Source organism: Chiloscyllium plagiosum, chromosome 29, assembly GCF_004010195.1.
Source record: "Chiloscyllium plagiosum isolate BGI_BamShark_2017 chromosome 29, ASM401019v2, whole genome shotgun sequence".
Taxonomy (NCBI): domain Eukaryota; kingdom Metazoa; phylum Chordata; class Chondrichthyes; order Orectolobiformes; family Hemiscylliidae; genus Chiloscyllium; species Chiloscyllium plagiosum.
In genome coordinates, this window is record NC_057738.1 from 23,888,063 (window position 1) to 23,909,995 (window position 21,933).

General features: G+C 38.4%; 2 protein-coding genes across 8 annotated transcripts in view; one reads left to right on the forward strand and one right to left on the reverse strand.

The window, feature by feature from the left end:
• The window catches only part of pdcd6 (programmed cell death 6), a 28,207-nt gene extending 6,706 nt beyond the window's left edge, over nucleotides 1–21,501 (forward strand). The window contains exons 2-6 of one of the 3 annotated variants that reach the window (XM_043719321.1): nucleotides 8,684–8,745; nucleotides 10,428–10,472; nucleotides 11,409–11,567; nucleotides 17,577–17,686; nucleotides 20,746–21,501. In XM_043719321.1, coding sequence (XP_043575256.1) covers nucleotides 8,684–8,745; nucleotides 10,428–10,472; nucleotides 11,409–11,567; nucleotides 17,577–17,686; nucleotides 20,746–20,844 — 475 coding nt within the window. In that variant the 3' untranslated portion in view covers nucleotides 20,845–21,501. The remainder of the gene's footprint in view (nucleotides 1–8,683; nucleotides 8,746–10,427; nucleotides 10,473–11,408; nucleotides 11,568–17,576; nucleotides 17,687–20,745) is intronic. The other 2 variants (XM_043719322.1, XM_043719323.1) reach the window with 2 other exon arrangements.
• Nucleotides 510–21,933, reverse strand: part of LOC122564443 (ankyrin repeat and SAM domain-containing protein 6-like) — a 74,327-nt gene continuing 52,903 nt past the window's right edge. The window contains exons 15-16 of one of the 5 annotated variants that reach the window (XR_006315910.1): nucleotides 13,102–13,160; nucleotides 510–689 (exon numbers count right to left, since the gene is read on the reverse strand). Coding sequence is in view for 3 of the 5 variants with exons in the window: in XM_043719314.1 (XP_043575249.1) it covers nucleotides 6,331–6,350 (20 nt within the window). In the remaining 2 variants the exon portion in view is untranslated. Of the gene's footprint in view, nucleotides 690–5,238; nucleotides 6,351–13,088; nucleotides 13,161–21,933 lie in introns of those variants that run through there. The other 4 variants (XR_006315911.1, XM_043719317.1, XM_043719314.1 and 1 more) reach the window with 4 other exon arrangements.

Below are 21,933 nucleotides of genomic sequence, written 5' to 3' on the forward strand. Positions count from 1 at the left end.
TCCTTTGGGGGAAATAGTGAGCGCCCTCTCCCACTGTTCATCACCGGGGAAGGACTGAACCCCCTCAGATGGATCTCTGGAAGCAAGGATGTGGGAGATGAGAGAGAGACTGGACCAGTGGGTTCCTCGAATGATTACCAAAGTATTCCTCATGTACTACCTATTCTCTTTGCCCTGAACAATATTTCTTAATCAAACTTGCTGAAGGAATTGAGCTTGTTTATAAATACTTTGTGTGCAAAATTATTGCCTTTCTCACATTAGTTCATTAACTGTGACAGTACTTTGTACTATCCTGATAATGTTCCCTTCCTCTGGGGTGCAACTTGGTGGATTTCCCTCTGTTGGGATGGATGTTTGAACAACTCCTTTCATCATCTTTTGCATTTGGAACGGGCAATTATGCTGCACCTTTCAGATCCTCTTACTGAAATTTGCACAGTGCTTTTCAGAGTCTTACTGTTTCCTTTTATTTAGCAACCTTTAGGTGTTCAAATCACTTCACAGGCAACAAATTACTTTTGAATGGTTGTCATTGTTATTCAGGGAACACAGCCACCAGCTGGTTTACAAATTTTCAGACTGCAGTAAGCTAAATAAATGGTTACATTTTTCGAGGGTAAAGTTTGGTCCCTTCATCTGGAGTATTGCCTTACTTTTGTTCAGAGTCCTGTTGAATCTATTATGTTCTGCAGAGGAGTGAAAGGAAACCAAAGTTAATGTCTCATCCAATCATTTATACCATAGATAACATAGTATTCCTTCAGAACTCAGTTGCAGATGTTCTGCAAGGTGGAGAGTTTGAAGCTTTACTCCTAGCCAGAGGCAAATTCAGAAGTGTTGATCAATGCACAACAGGTCAACTAGTATCCGAACAAATTTCTAATTGCTGGCTACAGTCATACTGCAGGTGAACATAGGAACATAGTATATAGTTGATGGAGTAAGTCATTCAGCCCTTCGCAAGGTTACCATCCAATATAATCATGACTGATCATCAACTGGGTACCTTTTCCAGTTTCTTCATGTATCCTTTGATCCCTTCAGTCCTAAGATGGACATATTCCTTGAAAGCCTTCAATGTTTTGGTGTCACCAGTTTCTTGTGGCATAACATTCCATACTCTGGGTGAAGAAGTTCCTCTTCATCTCTGTCCTTTCTTAGTGCCCCCAAATTCAAAGGTTATCAAGAATATTCATCCTGCATCTACTGTGTATAATCCTATTAGACTTTTATCGGTTTCTGACATCTCTCAAAAGTAGCTTTTGAAGCAAAAATGAAGTTGCCATAGTCTGAGGGTTGTGCTCCCATTAAAGAGATAGTTGATGGTGAGTTTAACTGAGGGTCACCACATTGCAACCAAGGGGCAAGTTTGAGAAGATGGGACATTTATGGAACCACAGCCAGTACATGGCTGGAACCGGCACTTTTGGCGTCACTCTGCATTGCAAACCAGCTACCTAGCCAACTGAGCTAACCAACCCCAAGTAGTTTTTGAAATGAATTCACACAGGTAAGAATGATGCAGTTTGGAATAGAACTTTAGGGTAATGCAGAAACAATTGAGGTTACCTAGTCATGGTGACGAAAAGTCTGACAACAAACCTTCCAGCTCAGCGAGCAAACTGACATCCATATCTTCACCCCGAGCTACAAATTTTGTCTCTTACAACCCCGCACTGTCATTTTGTTTCTTACAACCCCGCTTGTTCCTAAAAGAGAACCCCTCAAAAGTGAGTAGGGAAAGAGATGAAAGAGAAGACTGAAGAAAGTGACTTTGAGAAGATTTGTAGCTCGGGGTGAAGATATGGATGTCAGTTTGCTCGCTGAGCTGGAAGGTTTGTTGTCAGACTTTTCGTCACCATGACTAGGTAACCTCATCAGTGAAAGTGACTAAAATGATGAAATCTAAGAAGTGCACATGGACTTAAATGTGAAGCCCTGCCAGGATTCTACTGGACTCATGTGATTTAATCACTGGCTGTAGTGGTGACACATTGTGCAAATCTAGAAGATTGAGGCCATTGTTTCGCTATTTGGTAATGTCTGTTATTTCAGGACATTTGAGCAAATTAACTTACATTTCAATATCAAATGAGATGGTCAATTTCCATACTAAAATTTATCTTTTTAAACTTTTAACAGTTATATCTGTAAAGATCTAAAGAAGAACTATATTGCTAAAGTCTGGTTACGGCAGTGGTTTAATTTGCTTATAAAGACTTTTAAATTGGAGCTATGCTGACTGCTGCAAAATTTATAATTTCAGTAGCTAGGATATTACCTTGTACTCGAAGAGAAAGAAATGTAAATTTTGATATATACTTGTAGATTTTTTAAAAAGTCTTAATCCACTATTTGAAATTTTCAGACTAAAGGGATTGAGCGTAAATGAGATGTGAGGAACCAATAACATAAGCCTGTTGTTTTTGAAGAAATGGAATTGTTTAGCTGTAACATGATTGTGTGGGATGCATTTTATGTAATACTCTATGGATTTATTCATGTAGATGTAAAACGTACAACATTGAGTCATATCAAAATAATCCATACTTTGAACTTGTTCTATGCTGCAGTGCAGTGGGAACAATCTAATTGGCTTCAATGAAAGGAAGTAAGTTAATAAGGTTTGCCTCTCTGCCATCTTCATGACATGTGGAACAACCTGCTTGTACTGGGTATCTGAAGATATATTCATACCCATTGTTTGCATTTACATTCAAATTAAAATTTTGGAGTAATGCTGAACTTCTAGTCCCCAAGTAAAGACTTGCATGTTTTGCATGAGGCACTAGAGGGAAGTTAATACCAATGGGACTCTAGAATTAGTTTCCTCTTCACAGGAACTAGGGGAAAAAAAACAACGAAATGCTTTGGTGGTTTAATTGTAAATTCCCTTGACAGGTTAGGGTGGAAGATAATGTTTGCATTTTTTCTGCTGTAAGTTATGAGTTTATGCTTGCTGCTGTAAATTGGTGCTGAATTCTGATGCTTTACCAAGTGGATAGTGGGAGAATTTTTAGATAATGCAAAGTTAAGAATCCAACAACACTAGTTATAATTCAACAGGTTTATTTGGAAGCACTAGCTTTCTTTGTTGTATGGGGAGGATGTATTTTTAATTTTCTCACAGTACATTGGTGAACCCCTTGTGATTTCAGAAAAAGATTTACAAGGATGTTGCCAGAGTTTGAGGGGGAGGGGTTTCAGCTATAGGAGGAAGCTGAACAGACTGGGGCTATTTTCCCTGGAGTGTTGGAGGTGAGCAGTGACCTTTTGTAGAGGTTAATAAAATTGAGTGGCATGGATAAGGTAAATAGACAAAGTCTTCCCTGCGGTGGGGGGAGTTCAAAACAAGAGGGCATAGGTTTAAGGTGAGAGGGGAAAAATTTTAAAAGGAATCAAAGGGGCAATTTTTTCATGCACAGGGAGGTGCATATATGGAATGAGCTGCAGAGTAAGTGGTGGAGGCTGGTACAATTACAACATTTAAGAGGCATCTGAGGGTAAATGAATAGGAAGGGTTTCGAGGGGTATGGGCCAAATGCAGACAAATGAAACTAGATTAATTTAGGATACTGGTCGGCATGGACGAGTTGGAATAAAGGGTCTGTTTCCATGCTGTATATCTCTAGACTCTCTTAAACCTTTTGAAGATTGATGTTTTTGGGATCTTGCATTTTTATTTCTTTTTGTGGCTGAGTGTTATTCTGAGTTGGGATTATATTTATTTTAAAAATTGGCGAGTGCATTCTTTCAGTAACAGAGTTTCTCCACCAAGTCTTTGTTTGATATTTAGGTGGTTATTTTCTTGCAGTTGCTAAGTAACGCTGGTTGCTTTGGGACTACCTCTCTCGATCAAAGAGGCACTGTGAAGACTTAAGTAACAGAAGTTGTTTGATATTTTAATGTGGTTTGACCACATAGTGGAAATAGAATTAGTCAGTAAAACCGTGTATCTTAATGATTCATTTAAATATGAAACACGGGTCTGAATCCAGCCGAGGCTGCAGGTTTAAATATCTATTTTGTGGCCACCAGAAAAGCTAGTGCAGAAAGCCAAGAGAATGATCCCACTAAATCAAAAAGACTTATGATTTTAGATTGCTAATGTCCCTTGTAAACTAAACTCTTTTAAGAAATATTTCTGTGTTGGGAGCATAATTGAATATATCCAAAATGACTGCCTATAACAAATAAATTGAAGCAATGATTTTGCTACTGTAAGTAAAAATTGAAATTGAACACGCTGTAAAATTACAAGTCTTCTAAGTGCATTTTAAATGATCTAGTTCTGTAATTGAAATTAAATTTCAGATAAACAGCGTTAGTTTGTAGACTTGTTCTAATAATGTGAGAGAGATTACCGTATAAACTACTACACATTCCAACTTGGGCTATTTACCTGTCTGGTGATGCATGTGTCCTGAGTTGTATTAATTCCCTATAATTGTCCCAGTCTCACTTTAAAGAGTGTTGATTAATTTTAAAGACCCTCCATTTTATTGTCTGACAGTTAATCAGAATATTTACCTGATATTCACAAGTTAAATGTACACGTGTTAAAGATGCACGTTGATAATGAGAACAATCAAAGCTCAACTGCATATCAAGAAGAAAGCGGTTATGTCTGCATGGGTCTGGTTGGTTACCAGGTTATATATTTTTAAAAGTACATGCTGATTTAATCTAATAGAATCTCGCCAACCTTCACTGTAATGAATATCCTTGACACCACAAGTCTCAACCTCTGCACACCCCAATCTGGACTAAACCATTCTTGTGGACATTTGCTTTTAACTCTGGTAACCTATATAGAACCTCCATTTCAAAATATCTTTCATCATTGTCTTTATTACCTGATGGAATGTATTGTTCATTATGATAACCGTGCCCATCTGTGTCTGAGGATGATTGTTCTTGATTGTGGTTGAGGTTTAAACTTAAGTTCTAATTTCCAGACCAATGTACTTGCTGTTTGTCATATTCACTTCCATACTTTCATTCTCTTGATTTACAGGTTTCTTCACGGTCTGTATTTATGACCATAACTCTTTTGAAGTTTCCATCATGTAGATAGAATGACTAAAAAGGCATTTAGCATGGTTGCCTTCATTGCTCAGACCTTTGAGTATAAGTGATGGATTGTTTCATTGAAATTGCACAGGATGTTGGTGAAGCTTCTTCTGGAGTACAGTGTCCAGTTCTGGTCTCCTTGTTATAGGAAGGATATTATTAAGCTGGAGAGGGTTCAGAAGATTTTACCAGGATGTTGCCAGGAATGTATAGTTTGAGTTATAAGGATAGGCTTTCCCTGGAGTCTGAGGTTGACTGGTAACCTTTATAGAGGTTTATAAAATCATCAGGGGTATAGATAATGGCAGGTGGCTTTTCCCTAAGGTGGGGGATTTCAAGGCTAAGGGGCATATTTTTAAGGTGAGAGGAGGAAGATTTTAAAAAAGACATGATGGGCGATTTTTCTTTTGCACCGTGGTTTATGTGTGGAATGAACTTCCAGAGGAAGTGGTAAAAGTTGGTGCAGATACATGTTAAAAGATATCTAAATAAATGTATGAATAAGAAACTTTTGGAGAGATATGGGCCAAGTGCATGCAGATGGAACTAGATTGGTTTAAGATTATGGTTAGCATGGACTGTTGGACTGAAGGGTTTGTTTCCATGTTATATGATTTGATGACTCTGATTCTGTCTAATTCATTTTTGTGCTTTTAAGATTGCAACTACCATTTTATTGATTGACATGCTGGTTTTATAATTTAAGATTTATAATTTAATGCGCTGACTTGATAATTTGTGTACTGTTGCTGCAATGAATTGATTAGTTATCGCCTCTTCAAGATGGCGGCAATTGCTTTGGGAGTGTTTGGTTTCTCATCCCAGGGCTTGGGCACTCGTCGGCACTGTGCAATGGAGCTGGCTGCATCCATATTATTTTATACATCTTCTTCATTTGGTGGCATGGCTGTTTCATTGTCTTTGTACAGTTCTTTTTCCCACTGGGGAGTTGGCTAGGGCTGGGCCCCATGCAGCCCCAGATCCATGGCTGGCACTGGCACTGTGGTCGCAGAGACTTCAGCAATGTCTGGAGGGAAAGCAGAAGGTATGAGACCAGGCCTTTGGCTCCAGCTTGGACAGGAATGGTGGCAATGGTGGAGCCAAGCTGGTGACAGATGTCAGAATCCATTACAGAAACCAGCTGTTGTCGAGCAGCGGAGGGTAATTAGAAGAGGGAAAGATGAACACTGTTGCAGTAAAGTCTTGCATTGTAGTCATTGGTGATGGTGGTGGAGCTTGGTGCCATTTTGTGTTTTATATACACGTGTCTAAATCTAAAAATAATCAAATTGAGCAAAATGAAATGGTGCAAACCAGGTTGAGAGGTTTCAAAGCAAGATTCCAGGAATTTATGGTATTTTAAGATACTAAGATGCATATATTAAAAATAACAAATGCTCTTGAACAGTGTGTTCAGTGTACAAAGGATACATTTAATTGGGTGCAAGCCAATGTATCAGTTTGTAAAATTACTGACCTAGGCATCTGCAGATTTCTTTAGTCTTAAAATGCTTTGATATTTGTTGTTTATATAGATCACCTCAAATGTCTTATTGCACAAATTAAGAGCCAAAGTTTTCATAATTTTTTCTGGACTTAAAATTAAACAGATAAATGGTATTATTACTGATGGAACCTGTGCTCATCTTGGGGAAACTTGAGTTTCTGATCATATTAATATTGCTGATTCTAAGTAATCATAGCTATTCCACACTTTGCGCTCATCTTGCTGCAATCAAACACTAGAAATTTGAAGGTTTCCAGTCATAGTTGAGGGGAAATGTTTTGCAGTGATCTAAATACTTTGCCTATTTCTTACTGATTCATTTATTAGGCTTTGTTCTTCTATCCAGTTCTCTTCCCCTCCCCCCCCAAACAAAAACGGAGAGTTCACTAATAATCAAGGAAGATGCTATGCTTTCTTTTAACATAACTTATCTATAGCCTACTTTTATTTTTAAAATTTCACTACTTTCATTCCATAGAATCATTATGAACAAAGACACGGTGCTACCATGTGGTCCCATAAACCTGCAGTCTTGACCAAGCTGCCTGCAGGGACAGTGTCAGAAAAAGTGTTTTGCCAATTAGGCAAAGTGTGTAAGGAATAATGTACAGGTTATTCTGGTATAGCACGTGTTTCGTCAGTGTGAATTGGCTATAACGCAGTTGACTAATTGTGGATGCTGTTTGGATAACACATTTTCTACTGAACAAGTAAAGTGATTTTCAATAGTAGTCTTTTACAGCGGTTTTCCATCGCACAATTTTCTATAGCATGGGTTGCATAGGAATGTGACTGTCGCGTTGTAACAGAATGACTATAGCAATGTTACCAGATGAGAAAAGGGAATTGGCTTCTCTTTCTTTGACATCCCTCTTTATTTTTAAATTTTTTTCGTGTTTTCAGCATAATTAACTAGATCAAAAATTAGATAGCCAAGTTTTATTAGGTTTACTTGTGTGCGCGAAAGAGAAATTGAATTCATAGTAACCCTTTAAAAAATAAGACCACAACATTAAACGCATGCACGGGCACTAATAATACAGGTCGTTCTCCTATAACGCGTGTTTCATTAGTGCAAATTGGCTATCACGCAATTGGCGAATGGGCGCGCTGTTTTTAAAGCGCAAACTCTTAAAGCGTGTTGACTATAATATGATTGCAACATCAACACTTTAAATGCTGTTATTATTGCATGATTTTTATATAGCGTGGGGTCTCACAAGAATGCAACCATCGCATTATACTACCTGTAAGTTTAAAAAGTGCAAGGAGACGATATTTAGTACAGACAGAAATATATAGGCAGTTGCAGTTTGGCATTCTTGAGATGATTTCCCCGAGTTTAAACTGTTTAGCGGTTGTCTGTCTTGCAGATATCCTTGAGCTCTTGACAAATGGCTATTTTTCCAAATTGCTTTTTACTGGCTCTGCTTAAGGTCAAGGGATAGAGAGGGGATATCTTATTTTTTTCTCTCTGCTTTGCTTCTCAAAAGCAGTTGCCTTAAGTACAATTGCTTTGCAGATTCTGACTTTTTTTTCCAAACTGGATGAACTGCAGGTGACTTTTATCTCGATGAGCAACTTCTATTTAGGTAGGGTGGCCTCTTGTGGCACAGCCGTAGTGCCTACCCCTGACTAAGAAGTCAAGGTTCAAGTCCCTCCTGTTCCAGAAGTGTGTATTAACATCGTTGAACAAGTTGTTTAGAAAAATAGATTAAATTAGAATGCTTTCCAGTTGGTATGAATAAACTAGGAGATAGAGATCAGTTTCAGTGCTTTTTCATAACTATGTTCATTTCAGCTCAAAATGACTTGTTTAACCAGCTTGGCTCAACCTGATCACAGCTATTTTGATTTGGTATTTATGCTCTTTTAAATAGCCACTTTAGTTCATGCAGGTCTTGAATATGAATTTTGTGTGATGGAAGTTACATATTGATAAACTATTTCTATCAAAGTTTGGGAGAAGATTTGTAGCTCGGGTGCTCGTTGTGGTTCTGTTCGCCGAGCTGGAAATTTTTGTTGCAAACGTTTCTATCAAAATTGTAACTGATGCTACGTTTTCGAGCATTACTCATGGCAGCCCTGTGCTTATTTCAGAGTTGATAGAGACCGAAGTGGTGTTATATCTGAAAGTGAGCTTCAGCAGGCTTTATCCAATGGTAAGTTCATATAAGCAGTCTTTTATTTCTGTAGTGTCCTTTGAAGAAAGTGCCATTTACCAAGTATCATGGCACTGAAGCAATATTTCATGATAGTGAGATAAATGGAAAGATAGCAATGCTGGCTTTTATATAAAGCTTATATAAATGTACTGGATTGCAAATTTTTTAAAATGCAAAATAAAACTGAGTAGAGTTCATATTTGCTTAGAATTAGTTTGATTTGGCTTTCATGTGTAAATCTTACTACGAGGCATTTAATTTTCTGATTTCTCTAATTTTCTCTGTTCATTAATTTTTCATATTTTTTATCTGATATATGATCAAAGCTTAAATGTGAACTGTTGGTTATGAGATCACTTATGTCTGTCTATTACATGTTGTTACTACTCAGCATGCAAATAGTCCTGTTTAGTAGCTTCACAGGATTGGAATTTCATTTTTAGATTTTTTTGGTTCTTCCTTGTTTCCGCATGTCCATCTCCAATTAGTTTGAAATCAGTTCAGACAATGCAGTGGATTGTACCGGCAATATGGAGACCGGGTTTCAGTCCACCAGGATTGTGTGGTTGTCGTTCTTTTTAGTACTATCGTGGGCTGATATATCTGTTCATAGACTGGTGAGCCTAAGATCAGGTATATTTTTTCCTGCTTGGTTCCCTCACCACTTCCTGTAGGCAGGCCCAGTCTAGCAGCCATATCCTTAAGGACTTGGTTAGTGTGGTCAGTAATGGTGCTACAGAGCCACTTTTGGTGATACACATTGAAGTCCCCTTGCCTCCCCAAGTGCATCTCTAGATTTGTTCAGTATGGAGAATTAATACATCAACTGGGAGTGGTAGATGGTAATTACGTGGTTTCCTTGTCCTTATTTGATCCTTATGAGACATCATGGGCTCCATAGTCCATGTTGAGCACTCAGGGCAATTGCCTCCTGACGTATACCACTCCACAGCCTCTGGAAGATCATTTTGGAATTATTGAAAGTTGGGCAAACGTAAATCAATTCAGTACCGTTTTGATCTAACTGCAAGATACATGAATTTTCCTGTAAACTGGGTGGAAGATGTCTCCGAAATATTTCCTCATCAGCGTACTCACTTTTTTTCTGTTACCTATAAGATTAAGTTCTTTGTGGTGGATAATTATTTTGGTTTATATGTAAAACCAAGTAAATCCTGTTGTGATAGAATTGTGGTGAATATAATCCAAATATTTTAGCAGTACTGAAGAACCAGGGCTGAAGGCTTGAGGTGATTTATCTGTAATTGAAGTTGCCAGATTTAAAGAGAGTTGCATAATTTGTCACTTCCATTCTCTATCTCATTGCTCCATCCCTGTCTTTGACCTTCTACAGTTCTCTCATAAAGCCCAATGTAAGCTCAAGGAAATTAAGAACCAGGTTGTTCACTCTTGGAGGAAAGGGGTATTAGTTAAAATTACAATTTGGCATGACTGTTACTTTTTGATTAGGCAAACAACACCAATCACAGCATGGATGTTTTGTTGAATTTAGGAATGAGAGGTTGAAGTGCAAAAGTAAACGTTACTTCTAGGGCATCTTCATGTTCCCTAGGAGTGAATTGCCCACTTGCTTTTTCAATTGCGGTTGGTTGCAAGAAAGAAAACTAAAAGAAATTTATATTGTTCCAAAAATAAGTCAGTTTTTTTTCCTTTGATAGGAACATGGACACCTTTCAATCCAAAGACTGTCCGGTCCATCATAGGTAAGGATCTGTTTATCCCATTTCATTTGTTGATGATAATTACAACTGACTATTAGCAAAAGTACTACTATTGTAATGTTATTTAGCAGCTGGAAAAAGCCTTGTATGAAATGCAGGAGGGAAAATGGGAAAGTATCCAGATAGAACGTGGGAGGGGGGAATGTATTGCTATTCGGGAATCACAGTAGGTTAATGGCTGTGAAACTGATCTTTTCCAAAGGATTAGATCTATAACATAAAATTTATCTTTTGTATTGCAAACTATCTGTTCCAAGTCTGGATTCAAGCTTACTTTTGTTCGATGATCTTCATTAATTGATTAATACAACCAAATTCCTGATTCTGTTTAGTCATGATAGTGGATAATACTGAACAATTATTAAGCTTGTTGATCAATTAATAATAAACAAAATTAAAGGAAGAGTCCTTTTTAAAACCCAGACAGATGTCCATTTGTTAATTTGAAATTGTTTCCAGTATAAATCTGTAGTCCATTCCTAGCTTATTGCCTCAAGGAATAAAAAGATAGAAATATAGTGTGGGCACTACTGTGGAAGATGGGAAAATCAAGATGAGTGTTTGTTTTGACAAGGTTTATATTCTCTGAAGTTTCCAATCTACCTTTGTTAGTTCACTAGGAGTTGAGTAGTAATTATTGAGCATAGCTCTTTTACCTGAGTTCAAATTCAATTCCAGTTTTCTTTCACTAATTGTAAAGATATGAATTGAAATACAGTTGTATAGTCTTAACTCGCATTTGGTGAAATATTTAGTACTTGACAGGTTGTCAGCATGCTTTTATTCTTTATGGCTAAAATGTCACTTAATTCTCTCCTTTTGTATTTAATTTGAACTTCTAATGTTAATGTTAACTAATATGGCTGCACAATAAATGTCATTACACAATTGCACATTTTAATTTTATTGCAAACACAGGAATGTTCGACCGGAATAATAGAGGAGGAGTGGATTTCAATGAATTCATGGGTCTTTGGAAGTACATAATTGACTGGCAGAACATCTTTCGAACATATGACCGGGACAACTCTAACTTCATTGACAAAAACGAACTTAAACAGGCATTATCAGGTTTTGGTCAGTTGCTTAAGAATTTGAGTGATAAGTTGATTAGTTTTAATGTAAAGTTGTGATAAGCAGCAAGTAGGATTACAGAAACTTTGTTTTAGAATGCTGTTTAGTAAACTAGAGGAGTGACCTTCAAGAATAGATAAAGGAATAAAACAGGAAACTACTGACCACTCTAATTTCAGTGGTGGGGAAACTTTTGGAAGCATTTCTGAGGGATAGAATTAATTGCATTTAGAGAGGATGGGATTAATCAAGAATACTCAGCATGGTTTTTGTTAAGGGGAGACCATGTCTTACTGACTTGATTGAAATTTTTGAAGAGGTGACTAGGTGAGGGGAATGCTTTTAGTCTGCTTGGACTTCAGCAAGGCTTTGGATAAGGTCCTGCATGGAAGACAATTAAAAGAGAGTCTATTTGATCCAAGGACATTTGGTAAATTGAATCCACTGTTGCCTGAGTGGCAGAAGCATAGTGTGTTAGCTGAGAGGTGTTTTTCTGACTGGAAGGCTTTGTCCAGTGGGGTCACAAAGGTCAATGTTGGGGCCTTGTTTGTGGTTTTATATAAATGACTTAGACTTAAATGTGGGTGAGTTGGTATGTAAATTCGCTAATATGAGGTGTTAAATAATGAAAGCTTTAGATTACAGGAGAATGTAGATGGGCTATCAGTGGTAAATAGATTTCAATCTGTGTACATCAAGATTAATGCAATACCACTAACACAAGAGAATATGTGATGAACATTAGGACCTGGGAAGCACTAGTTCAGAGAGACCCATATGCATGTACACTGGTCCCTTAAGGTATCAGGGCAGCTGGATGAAGTGATTGAGAAGGTATATATGGGATACTTGCTTTTATAAGTCGAGGCATGAGAGTTTAAAAGCAGGGATATTATGCTGGAACTGAATAAAATGTTCGGCCACAGCCAAAGTATCATGTGCAGTTCTGAAATGCACATTACAGGAAGTGTGAGAAAGCACTGGAGAGGGCGCAGAGATGATTTACTAGAATGGGCAGAAGAGTTTCAATAATGAAGGGAAATTGGACAGACTGGGGTTGTTTCCTTAGTATAGATGAAATTGAGAGGGGACACGAATGAGGTGTATAAAATAATGAGGGGCATAGATAGGGTAGACGAATAAACTTTTTTTTTCCTTTGATTGGGAGATCAGTAACTGGGGCCATTTAATTTAAGGTAAAGAGCAGATGGTTTCGGATGATGGAAACTTTTACACCCAGAGTGTGTTGGGAATCTGGAATTCATTGCCTGTAAGGGTGGTAGAGGCAGAATCTCAACATTTAAGAAGCAATTAGATGTATACTTGCAATGCTAAGGTATACATGGCCATATACCAAATGCTAGATAATTGGATTGGATGTTTTTGATTATGGATACAATTGGCTGAAGGACTTTTTTTCTGTTCTGTAGATCTCTAACATCATAATGAATTACAAGTCTGTTAGTCAGTAAGGGTTGTTGAGAAGTTTTTAATTGATGAGAAGTTAAGGTGGAAATGTAACATTTGAAATTCATACCTTTAAGTCCTTTTCTTTGATCTGAGGATGTTTTCTGCAGTTGTCAAAACTCCAATGTTCTATTGTATAATTGCAGAAATAGTATTTTGAGAATGCAATCAAAACACAATGAAAGCCCCTTCATCCACTGTAGCTAAACTGACCAGTTACATATTTCGGTTTCGTAACTGGGAGAAGTCTCTTACTTGTCCACTATTGTTTTGGTTGCATTTTGAAACCTAATATTAACCTAGTTTAAACAAGTTTTACAAACCTAGCTAATGGTAATACCAGACAAGTCTGATCCTAAAATGGACCTGGCTTGACAGATCAAAGTTTAACTTCTGCAGCTGGTGGTGGTTTGTCACTGAAACAGATTCACTTGACACTGCAGATGTACTTTAACAACCATCTAATTAGGTCAGTACCGTAGCACAGTGGTTAGAACTGCTGCCTCACAGCACCAGGGTCACTGGTTCAATTACAGCCTTGGGCGATTGTCTGTGTGGAGTTTGCACATTCTCCTTGTGTCTGCATGGGTTTCCTTCGGGTGCTCTGGTTTCCTCTATTTTCCATCTATACTAAGGAAAACAACCCCAGTCTGTCCAAAGATGTGCAGGTCAGGTGAATTGGGCATGTTAAGTTGCCCATAGTGGTAGGTGCACTAGTCAGAGGGAAATAGGTCTGGGTGGGTTACTCTTCGGAGGGTCGGTGTGGACTTGTTGGGCCAAAGGGCCTTTTTCCACACTGTAGGGAATCTAATTATTACACAAGAATAAAATCAAAGTTACACATCTAAGATGGTTGTAAAGATCTTAACACAAAAAGCAAAAGTTTCAATCTGTTCCTAGCTACACTCCTTTTACAGGTACTCAATTCTAGAAAATCTCCACTTCTGTCTCAACCCTTTGAACTTCTAGTTCCCTTCGCTTGGATTATAGTTTTTTTTTTCCAAAGTCTACTGCCATGAACCTTTCTCAATTTTGCGCTCACAATCTTTTAATTTTAAATCATTTCTCTCCACACTCAATGTGGATGCTTCAGACTAGAAACTACTTCTGATAATGTGACTGGTTTCCTGAACTGAAAATCTTGATTCTCCTGCTAGTAGAAAAAAATCTCTTCTGAACTAAGACCTTGAACCTAAATAGCCTTAATGTTTGTTTATTTGTCATAATATTATAAGCATTTTATTTATACCACCAAGTTTGGTAAGCAGTCAGCTGAAATCTTTTGCTGCCTTAGAAATTCTTATTTAGGTAATTTCAAATTATTTCCTGACTTGGTTTTTAAAAATAACTTTCAGGACCAAATTGTTGTCCATCCCCAATTGCTTGTGAACTCAGCTATGATTGAATGGCCTAATTTCTGCTCCTATGTTTTATGAGTAGTTTGCTAGGCCATTTCAGAGAGCATTGTAATTGTCGACCTGTTGAACTAGCCCTGGAGTTGTTAGTCAGACCAGGTAAGAATGGCAGATTGCCTTCCCCAAAGGACATTAGTGACCAAATGTGTTTTTACAACTATCGATTGTTTCATTGCCACCATTACTCAGACCAGCTTTCAATTCTTTGTGAATTCAAGTTCCACCAACTACCATGGTGGAATTTGAATGTGTCTCCACAACATTAATCTGGGCCTCTGAACTACTCATGCAGTGACACTGCCATTGCCCTTAGTTTTAGGAATGTACCTTTGTAATGTAATAAAGATGTCACAGCTCTGTTGTATAATTGGTTCTGAAAGTGTGGAAATAAATGTTATAAGTCTCATTCCTTGCAGTTTATTTACTTGTAATTGGCTACATTTCTGTACTTGCTGAGATAAATAAAGCCTGGATAGCTTTTAAATAATAGATGGCAGTTATAGGAAGGGGATAAAGCCGTAGTTATAGTCAGATAGATGGGTTAACTCCAGGAAAGGTAGGAGTCTCCTATGGCTATCCCCATTTCAAAAATTATGCTGTTTTGGAAAATATACGGGGTGATGGACTCTCAGGGGAATGTAGCACGAACAGCCAAGTTTCTGGTATTGAAACAGGCTCTATTGTAATGAGGGGTATGTTGGTTCCAAGCGATCAATTGTGATGAGGGAGTGTGTAGTCAGATGCATAGACAGGTGTTTCTTCAACCAGCAGTGAAAAAATCCGAATCCTTGGAGCCAGGGTCAAGCATGTCTCGGAGGGTGCTGAATGTTCTCAAAGGGGAGAGGGACCAGCAGGAAGTCATTGTATACATTGCTACCAACGATGTAGGAAGGAAAAAGGATGAGAATCTGATGGAAGAATATAGAAAGTTATGCAAAAATATAAAAAAAAGGTTCTCGAGTAGTAATATTTGGATTACTCCCGGTGATAAGTTAGTGAGGGTAAGAATAGGAGGATAGAGGAGATGAATGCGTGGCTGAGGAACTGGTGCATGGGAGAAGGGTTCACATTTTTGGATCATTGGAATCTCTTCTAGGCTGGAAGTGACCTGTACAAAAAGGATGAATAGCACCTGAATTGAAAGGGGACCAATATATTGGCAGGGAGTTTTGAGAGCTGCTCAGGATGATTTAAACTAGTAAGACAGAGGTGTGGGACCCAGGTGAGGAAAGAGATCAATCTGAGACTGGTACGTTGGGAAAGGGAGAGAATCAGACAGTCAGGGACAAAGCAGAAAAAAATGTAGGACTGATAAATTAAACTGCATTTACTTCAGTACAAGAGGCCTAACAGGGAAGCAGATGAACTCTGGGCATTGTTAGGAACATGAGACTGGGATGTCATAGCAATTACAGAAACATGGTTCATGGATGGACAGGACTAGCAGCTTAATGTTCCAGTATACAAATGCTACAGGAAGGATAGAAAGGGAACCAAGAGAGGGGGGGACACTGGCATTCTTGATAAGGGATAGCATTACTGCTGTACTTAAGGAGGATATTCCTGGGAATGCAGCCAGGGAAGTTATTTGGGTGGAACTGAGAAATAAGAATGGGATGATCACCTTATTGGGGTTGTATTATAGACTCCCTAATAGTCGGCAGGAAATTGAGAAACACATTTTTAAAGAGATTTCAGTTATCTGCAAGAATAATACAGTGGTTATGGTAGGGGATTTCAACTTTCCAGACATAGACTGGGGGGACTGCCATAGTGTTAAGGGTTTAGATGGAGAGGAATTTGAGTGTACAAGAACATTTTCTGATTCAGTGTTTAGATGTATCTACTAGAGAAGGTGCAAAGCTTGACCTACTCTTGGGAAATAAGGCAGGACAGGTGACTGAGGTGTCAGCGGGGGAGTACTTTGGGGCCAGCGACCATAATTCTATTAGTTTTAAAATAGCGATGGGAAAGGATAGACCAGATCTAAAAGTTGAAGTTCTAAATTGGAGGGAGGTTAATTTTGACAGTATTAGGCAAGAACTTTCAAAAGCTGATTGGGGGCAGATGTTAGCAGGTAAAGGGATAGCTGGTATATTCCTGTTAGGGTGTAGGGAATGCTGGATGACTAGAGAAATTGAGGTTTTGGTTGAGAGAGGAGGAAGCATGCTCAGAATATTGAGTACACTAGTTGGGAGGTCATGTTGCGGCTGTACAGGACATTGATTAGGCCACTGTTGGAATATTGCGTGCAATTCTGGTCTCCTTCCTATCAAAAAGATGTTGTGAAACTTGAAAGGGTTCAGAAAAGATTTACAAGGATGTTGCCAGAGTTGGGAGATTTGAGCTGTAGGGAGAGGTTGAATAGGCTAGGGCTGTTTTCCCTGGAGCGTCAGAGGCTGAGGGGTGACCTTATAGAGGTTTATAAAATCATGAGGGACATGGATAAGATAAGTAGACAAAGTCTTTTCCCTGGGGTGGGGGAGTCCAGAACTAGAGGGCATAGGTTTAGGGGAAGTGGGGAAAGACATAAAACGGACCTAAGGGAAAACCTTTTCACACAGATGGTAGTGCATGTATGGAATAAGCTGCCAGAAGTAGTGGTGGAGGCTGGTACAATTGCAACATTTAAGAGGCATCAGGATGGATATATGAATAGGAAAGGTTTGGGGGGAGAAGGGCCAAGTACTGGCAAATGGGACTAGATTAAGTTAGTATATCTGGTCGGCATGGACAAGTTGGACCGAAGGGTATGTTTGCATGCTGTATATCCCTGTAGTATTTTTTTCTGTTTAAACACTATTTCTGCACTCTTTTGAAGATCCTGATTCGAACACAACAATCGCAATCCTTGATTTTTGTTAGAGCCTCTAAAATGGAATTGTTGGCTTTACAGGATATGTTTAGGTTTCTGTCTGTACTTTGTGGGTACAACTCCTATCTGTTTGCAGAGAAACTATGCCATTTGTGGTTTGTTTTATTTCAGAAGGGAGAATTCTATGAAAATTAACTTAATTGTTTATATTACTACTTGTGTATTTAGGTATGAAAGTTAAAATGTAACTCTAAATGTCAGTGTCCAACTACAAGATTGTCTCTCAAGTTATTTTTTGCCATTAACCTTTTTAAGGGTACCGTCTGTCCGACCAGTTCTACACTATCCTCCTTAATAAATTTGATCGACAAGGACGAGGCCAGGTAGCCTTTGATGATTTTATTCAGTGCTGCATTGTCTTGCAGGTAAGCTTGAGAGCATTTAATAGTTGTCCAGGCTGTTCAGTGGTTAGAAAAAAGATAACTTAATTTAGAAAACCTAGAAGTAAATCTGAAGAATGGGATTGGGCAAGTAAGATGGGAACTCCTGGTTTTTAGGTGACACTATGGATTAATTATACGATGCATGAACTATCTGTCCATTGGTTGTTATGAGCTCTCCTTCAGCAAACGTAGAAATGATCACAAAAATTAGATTTATCTGAATACTCTGGATAAGAGTTTCACACAGGAATTTTAGTTTGAGATGCATGTTCGTATACCAGTTGTCAAGTACAAAAAAGAAATCGTGAGATTACTTCACCATCCAATAGAAATATTACCTATTGATCATTCAGCACCGATGTAAGTTTTTAAGAGTCATAGAGCTGTACAGCATGGAAACAGACCCTTTGGGTGGGTATGTTGTAATTGTACCAGCCTTCACCACTTCCTCTGGCAGCTTATTCCATTCATGCTCCATGTGAAAAAGTTGCCTCTTAGGTCCCTTTTATTTTTAAACCTATGCCTTTTAGTTTCGGACTCCCCTACCCTGGGAAAAGACCTTACCCATTCACCCTATCCATATCCTTCATGATTTTATAAACCTTTATAAAGATCACCCCTCCGCTTCCCCCTACAGTTCAAAACCTCCAACCCAGGCAAAATACTTTAATCTTTTCTGAATCCTTTCAAGTTTCACAACATCCTTCTGATAGGGAGGGAGACCAGACTTGCACACAGTGTTCCAAAAGTGGCCTAACCAATGTCTTGTACAGCCACAACATGACCTCTCAAATCCTCTACTCAATGTACTGACCAATAAAGGCAAACATATGAAACACTGCCTTCACTATCCTATCTACCTACACTTAAAGGTCTCTTTGTTCAGCAACACTCCTTTTGGACCTTACTATGAAGTGTATAAGTCCTGCCCTGATTTGGCTTTCCAAAATGCAGCACCTCATGTTTATCTAAATTCCATCTGCTAATTCTCAGACCATTGGCCCATCTGATTAAGATTCCATTGAATTTTGAGGTCGCCTTCTTTGCTGTCCACTGTACCATCAATTTTGGTGTCATCTGTAAACTTACTGACCATACCCCCTATGTTTGCATCCAAATTATTTATATAAATGACAAAAAGCAATGGACCCAGCACTGATCCTTGTGGTCACAGGCCTCCAGTCTGAAAAGAAACCCTTTAGCACCACCATCTGTCTCTTACATTTGTGCCAATTCTGTAAACAAATGGCTAGTTCTTCCTCTCTTCCATGTGGTCTAACCTTGCTAACCAGTCCCCCATGAGGAACCTTGTCAAACACCTTACAGGAGTCTACGTAGATCAAAAAACTCAATCAAGTTGGTGAGACATGATTTTCCACACACCAAAGTCATGTTGAGTATCCCTAATCAGTCACTGCGTTTCCAAATACATGTAAATCCTGTTCCTCATGATTCCCTCCAACAACTAGCCCACCATTGATATCAGGCTCACTAGTGTACAGTTCTCTGGCTTTTCCTTACCATCTTTCTTAAATTGTAGTACCACGTTAGCCAACCTCCAGTCTTCTGGCACCTCACCTGTGGCTATCGGTACAAATATATCTCAGCAAGGGTCCCAGCAACCACTTCCCTAGCTCCCCACGGAGATCAAGGGTATACCTGATCAGGTCCTAGGGTTTATCCACCCTTAGATATTTTAAGACATCCAGAACCCCCTTTGTAATACAGGGGAACCTCGATTATCCGACAAGATGGGCGGGCACTATGTCTTTCAAATAGTGCCCACCCCATCTCTGGGGCAGCCCAACTGTACACCAACACGACTACTGTTGCTGCCTTTGTGGGGTAAGTCTTCAAATAGTGTACACAGCCCCAGCCTCCCCCACAACTTTTTGACAGGTTCCACGTTTGCCCTGTACAGGACCATGTTAGATTATCTGGGGAAGGGGGTTTAGGGTACATCCCTTTGTAGAACTCCAGGGAAAGTGTGGGGAGAGAGAGGGCGGGAGGTCAGTCATTTGCTTGCTCAATCACTGTAAACAAAAGCAGTGATCACTGTTGGAAACAAGTCTTTGATGTAACTTTTCTATCGGGACCTTGAGATCTCCTTCGGAAATTCAAATTTTCGGATATTTGGTATTCAGATAAACTAGGTTCTCCTGTATAGACATTTTTCAAGATATCGCTATTTATTTCCCCAAGTTCTCTCTCATCCATATCCTTCGTATGAATCTGTCTGGCATTTATGCTGCACAGAAGCCTCTTCAAACTCTGCTTTGTGCAGTCAGCATATTTATCTTTCCTATCTGTGTGCTCATCTAGATTTCCATTAAATGCATCCAAGGCATTCCAACTATCTATTCTCAAATTCTCTTGAATAATGATAGGTTTTCAGCATTCAGTGGAATCTGCTCCATGATGGTCTTGCATTGTAGCACTCTCGTACTGATAAACTGAACATTGCTTTCACCATTGTTGAGATGGTGCATCCTTGAAATGTACTAAAGCTTTATGTACTACGTTGCTGTTTAACAACTATAACATGGACATAAAGACTGTCCCATTGGACTATCTAGACCTAGTTCGGTTATATGATGAATCAGCGTAAGGTAGAAGCACTACGATTGGCCACTGCAGTGCTTAGAGAAGGAAAGTATCAGTCAGGATTTCTCTTCCTTATCACCATTCAGTGACCACTTGTATCTGCCTAACAGCTGTGTGATGCTGTAAACTTCTGGATAAATTGTTTGTGTCTGCACCTTCACCAGTGTAGAAGAAAAGCTTTGGGAGTTCATTGGTGGAGTTCACTAAGTTTTGATAATGGGATTTCATTTTATGTTAATTATGATTGTGGATTGGAAGCTTGCTCGGATTAAATCAAAATGCGCAATTAAGACCTTTTCTTCGAGATGCGAATAATCAATATAACAAAAGTTCCTGGCTTTTGTCTCTGCTTTTATTTGAAACACTTCACGGTAATACTTGAATCTAAATAGTGCTAGCATGTTGTATATAAAGACTACTTGTTTTTCTTTGTATAGAGACTGACGGATGTATTCAGGCGATATGATACTGACCAGGATGGTTGGATTCAAATTTCGTATGAGCAGTACCTCAACATGGTCTTCACTGTCCTATAAATGTTTAATACTTGACTATAGCCAATTTTGAGTCAGGTGATGCTTGCAAATTATCATATCAAAACTTAAGACTTAATTGAGAACACATGAAAGTTAAACGCTCATGTAAATCTTCAGGCATAATATGCAAGAAAATGTTGACCAATTTCTTTTTTGTAAAATGGAGACATTTAACTCTAATACTGGTAATTGATTTATGCAGACAGATGTGCCATACAATATCCTGTTGCATCTGTGACAAATGGGTTGATAACCATTTTAGATGTACAGTAGCCAAGCTTATCTAGAGCAGGAAAAGGTTTGTTATGCATGGTGCCTTAAGTTAACAATTCAAACTGAGTAAATCTGTAATGCAAACTAAATTTACCAAGGCACAGCTTGCTTAGGTTAGTTTTTTCATTTTAAATGCTTAATATGTTCTTTGTAATTTATATTAAACAAAATTATGTTAATAGTTTTGATGAAATTGTAATGGGAATCTGGTTAAAGCATCATGTAATATGCACAGACCTGAGCCTTTTGTACTTAGCTGGGGAAATGCCATTTATGAAACTTGGTCTGGTATAAGCAAAATGCTGTAAACAAGTAGATGTGCCAAATATTTATCTACTGTAACTTTATAATGCTAACAGAAATAAATCTTACTTTTCAATGTTATCAGAATGGACTTCATGTCTATTTTAACACCATCTTACATTTATTTACTGTCTCTCTCAAGAGAATAAATATGGTCTCCCACATCTTCCTTAGATATGTCTCTTTCGGAATTGACTTTTTTTTTAAACAATCACAACTCTCTTCGATGCTGATTCCACCATCCATGTCAAATTCTATGAAAATGTCAGGTTATGGTTTGAGACGCATGGTGGCAATATCAGGCATTTGTAATGAATGTTGCAAGCTCATAATCCATTAAATAGAATGTTTATTTTTAAAGTCAAATTACAAAAATGACCATTTTGCGTACTCCATTCTAATTGTCCAGTTGCTGTAGTTCTGGATGAGCCATACTACTTCCTTAGTATGGGATTGTATTAAAGTCCTTATGGCTGCAAAGGCCAGTTTCCTTTTGAGCCAGAGTCTTCAGAT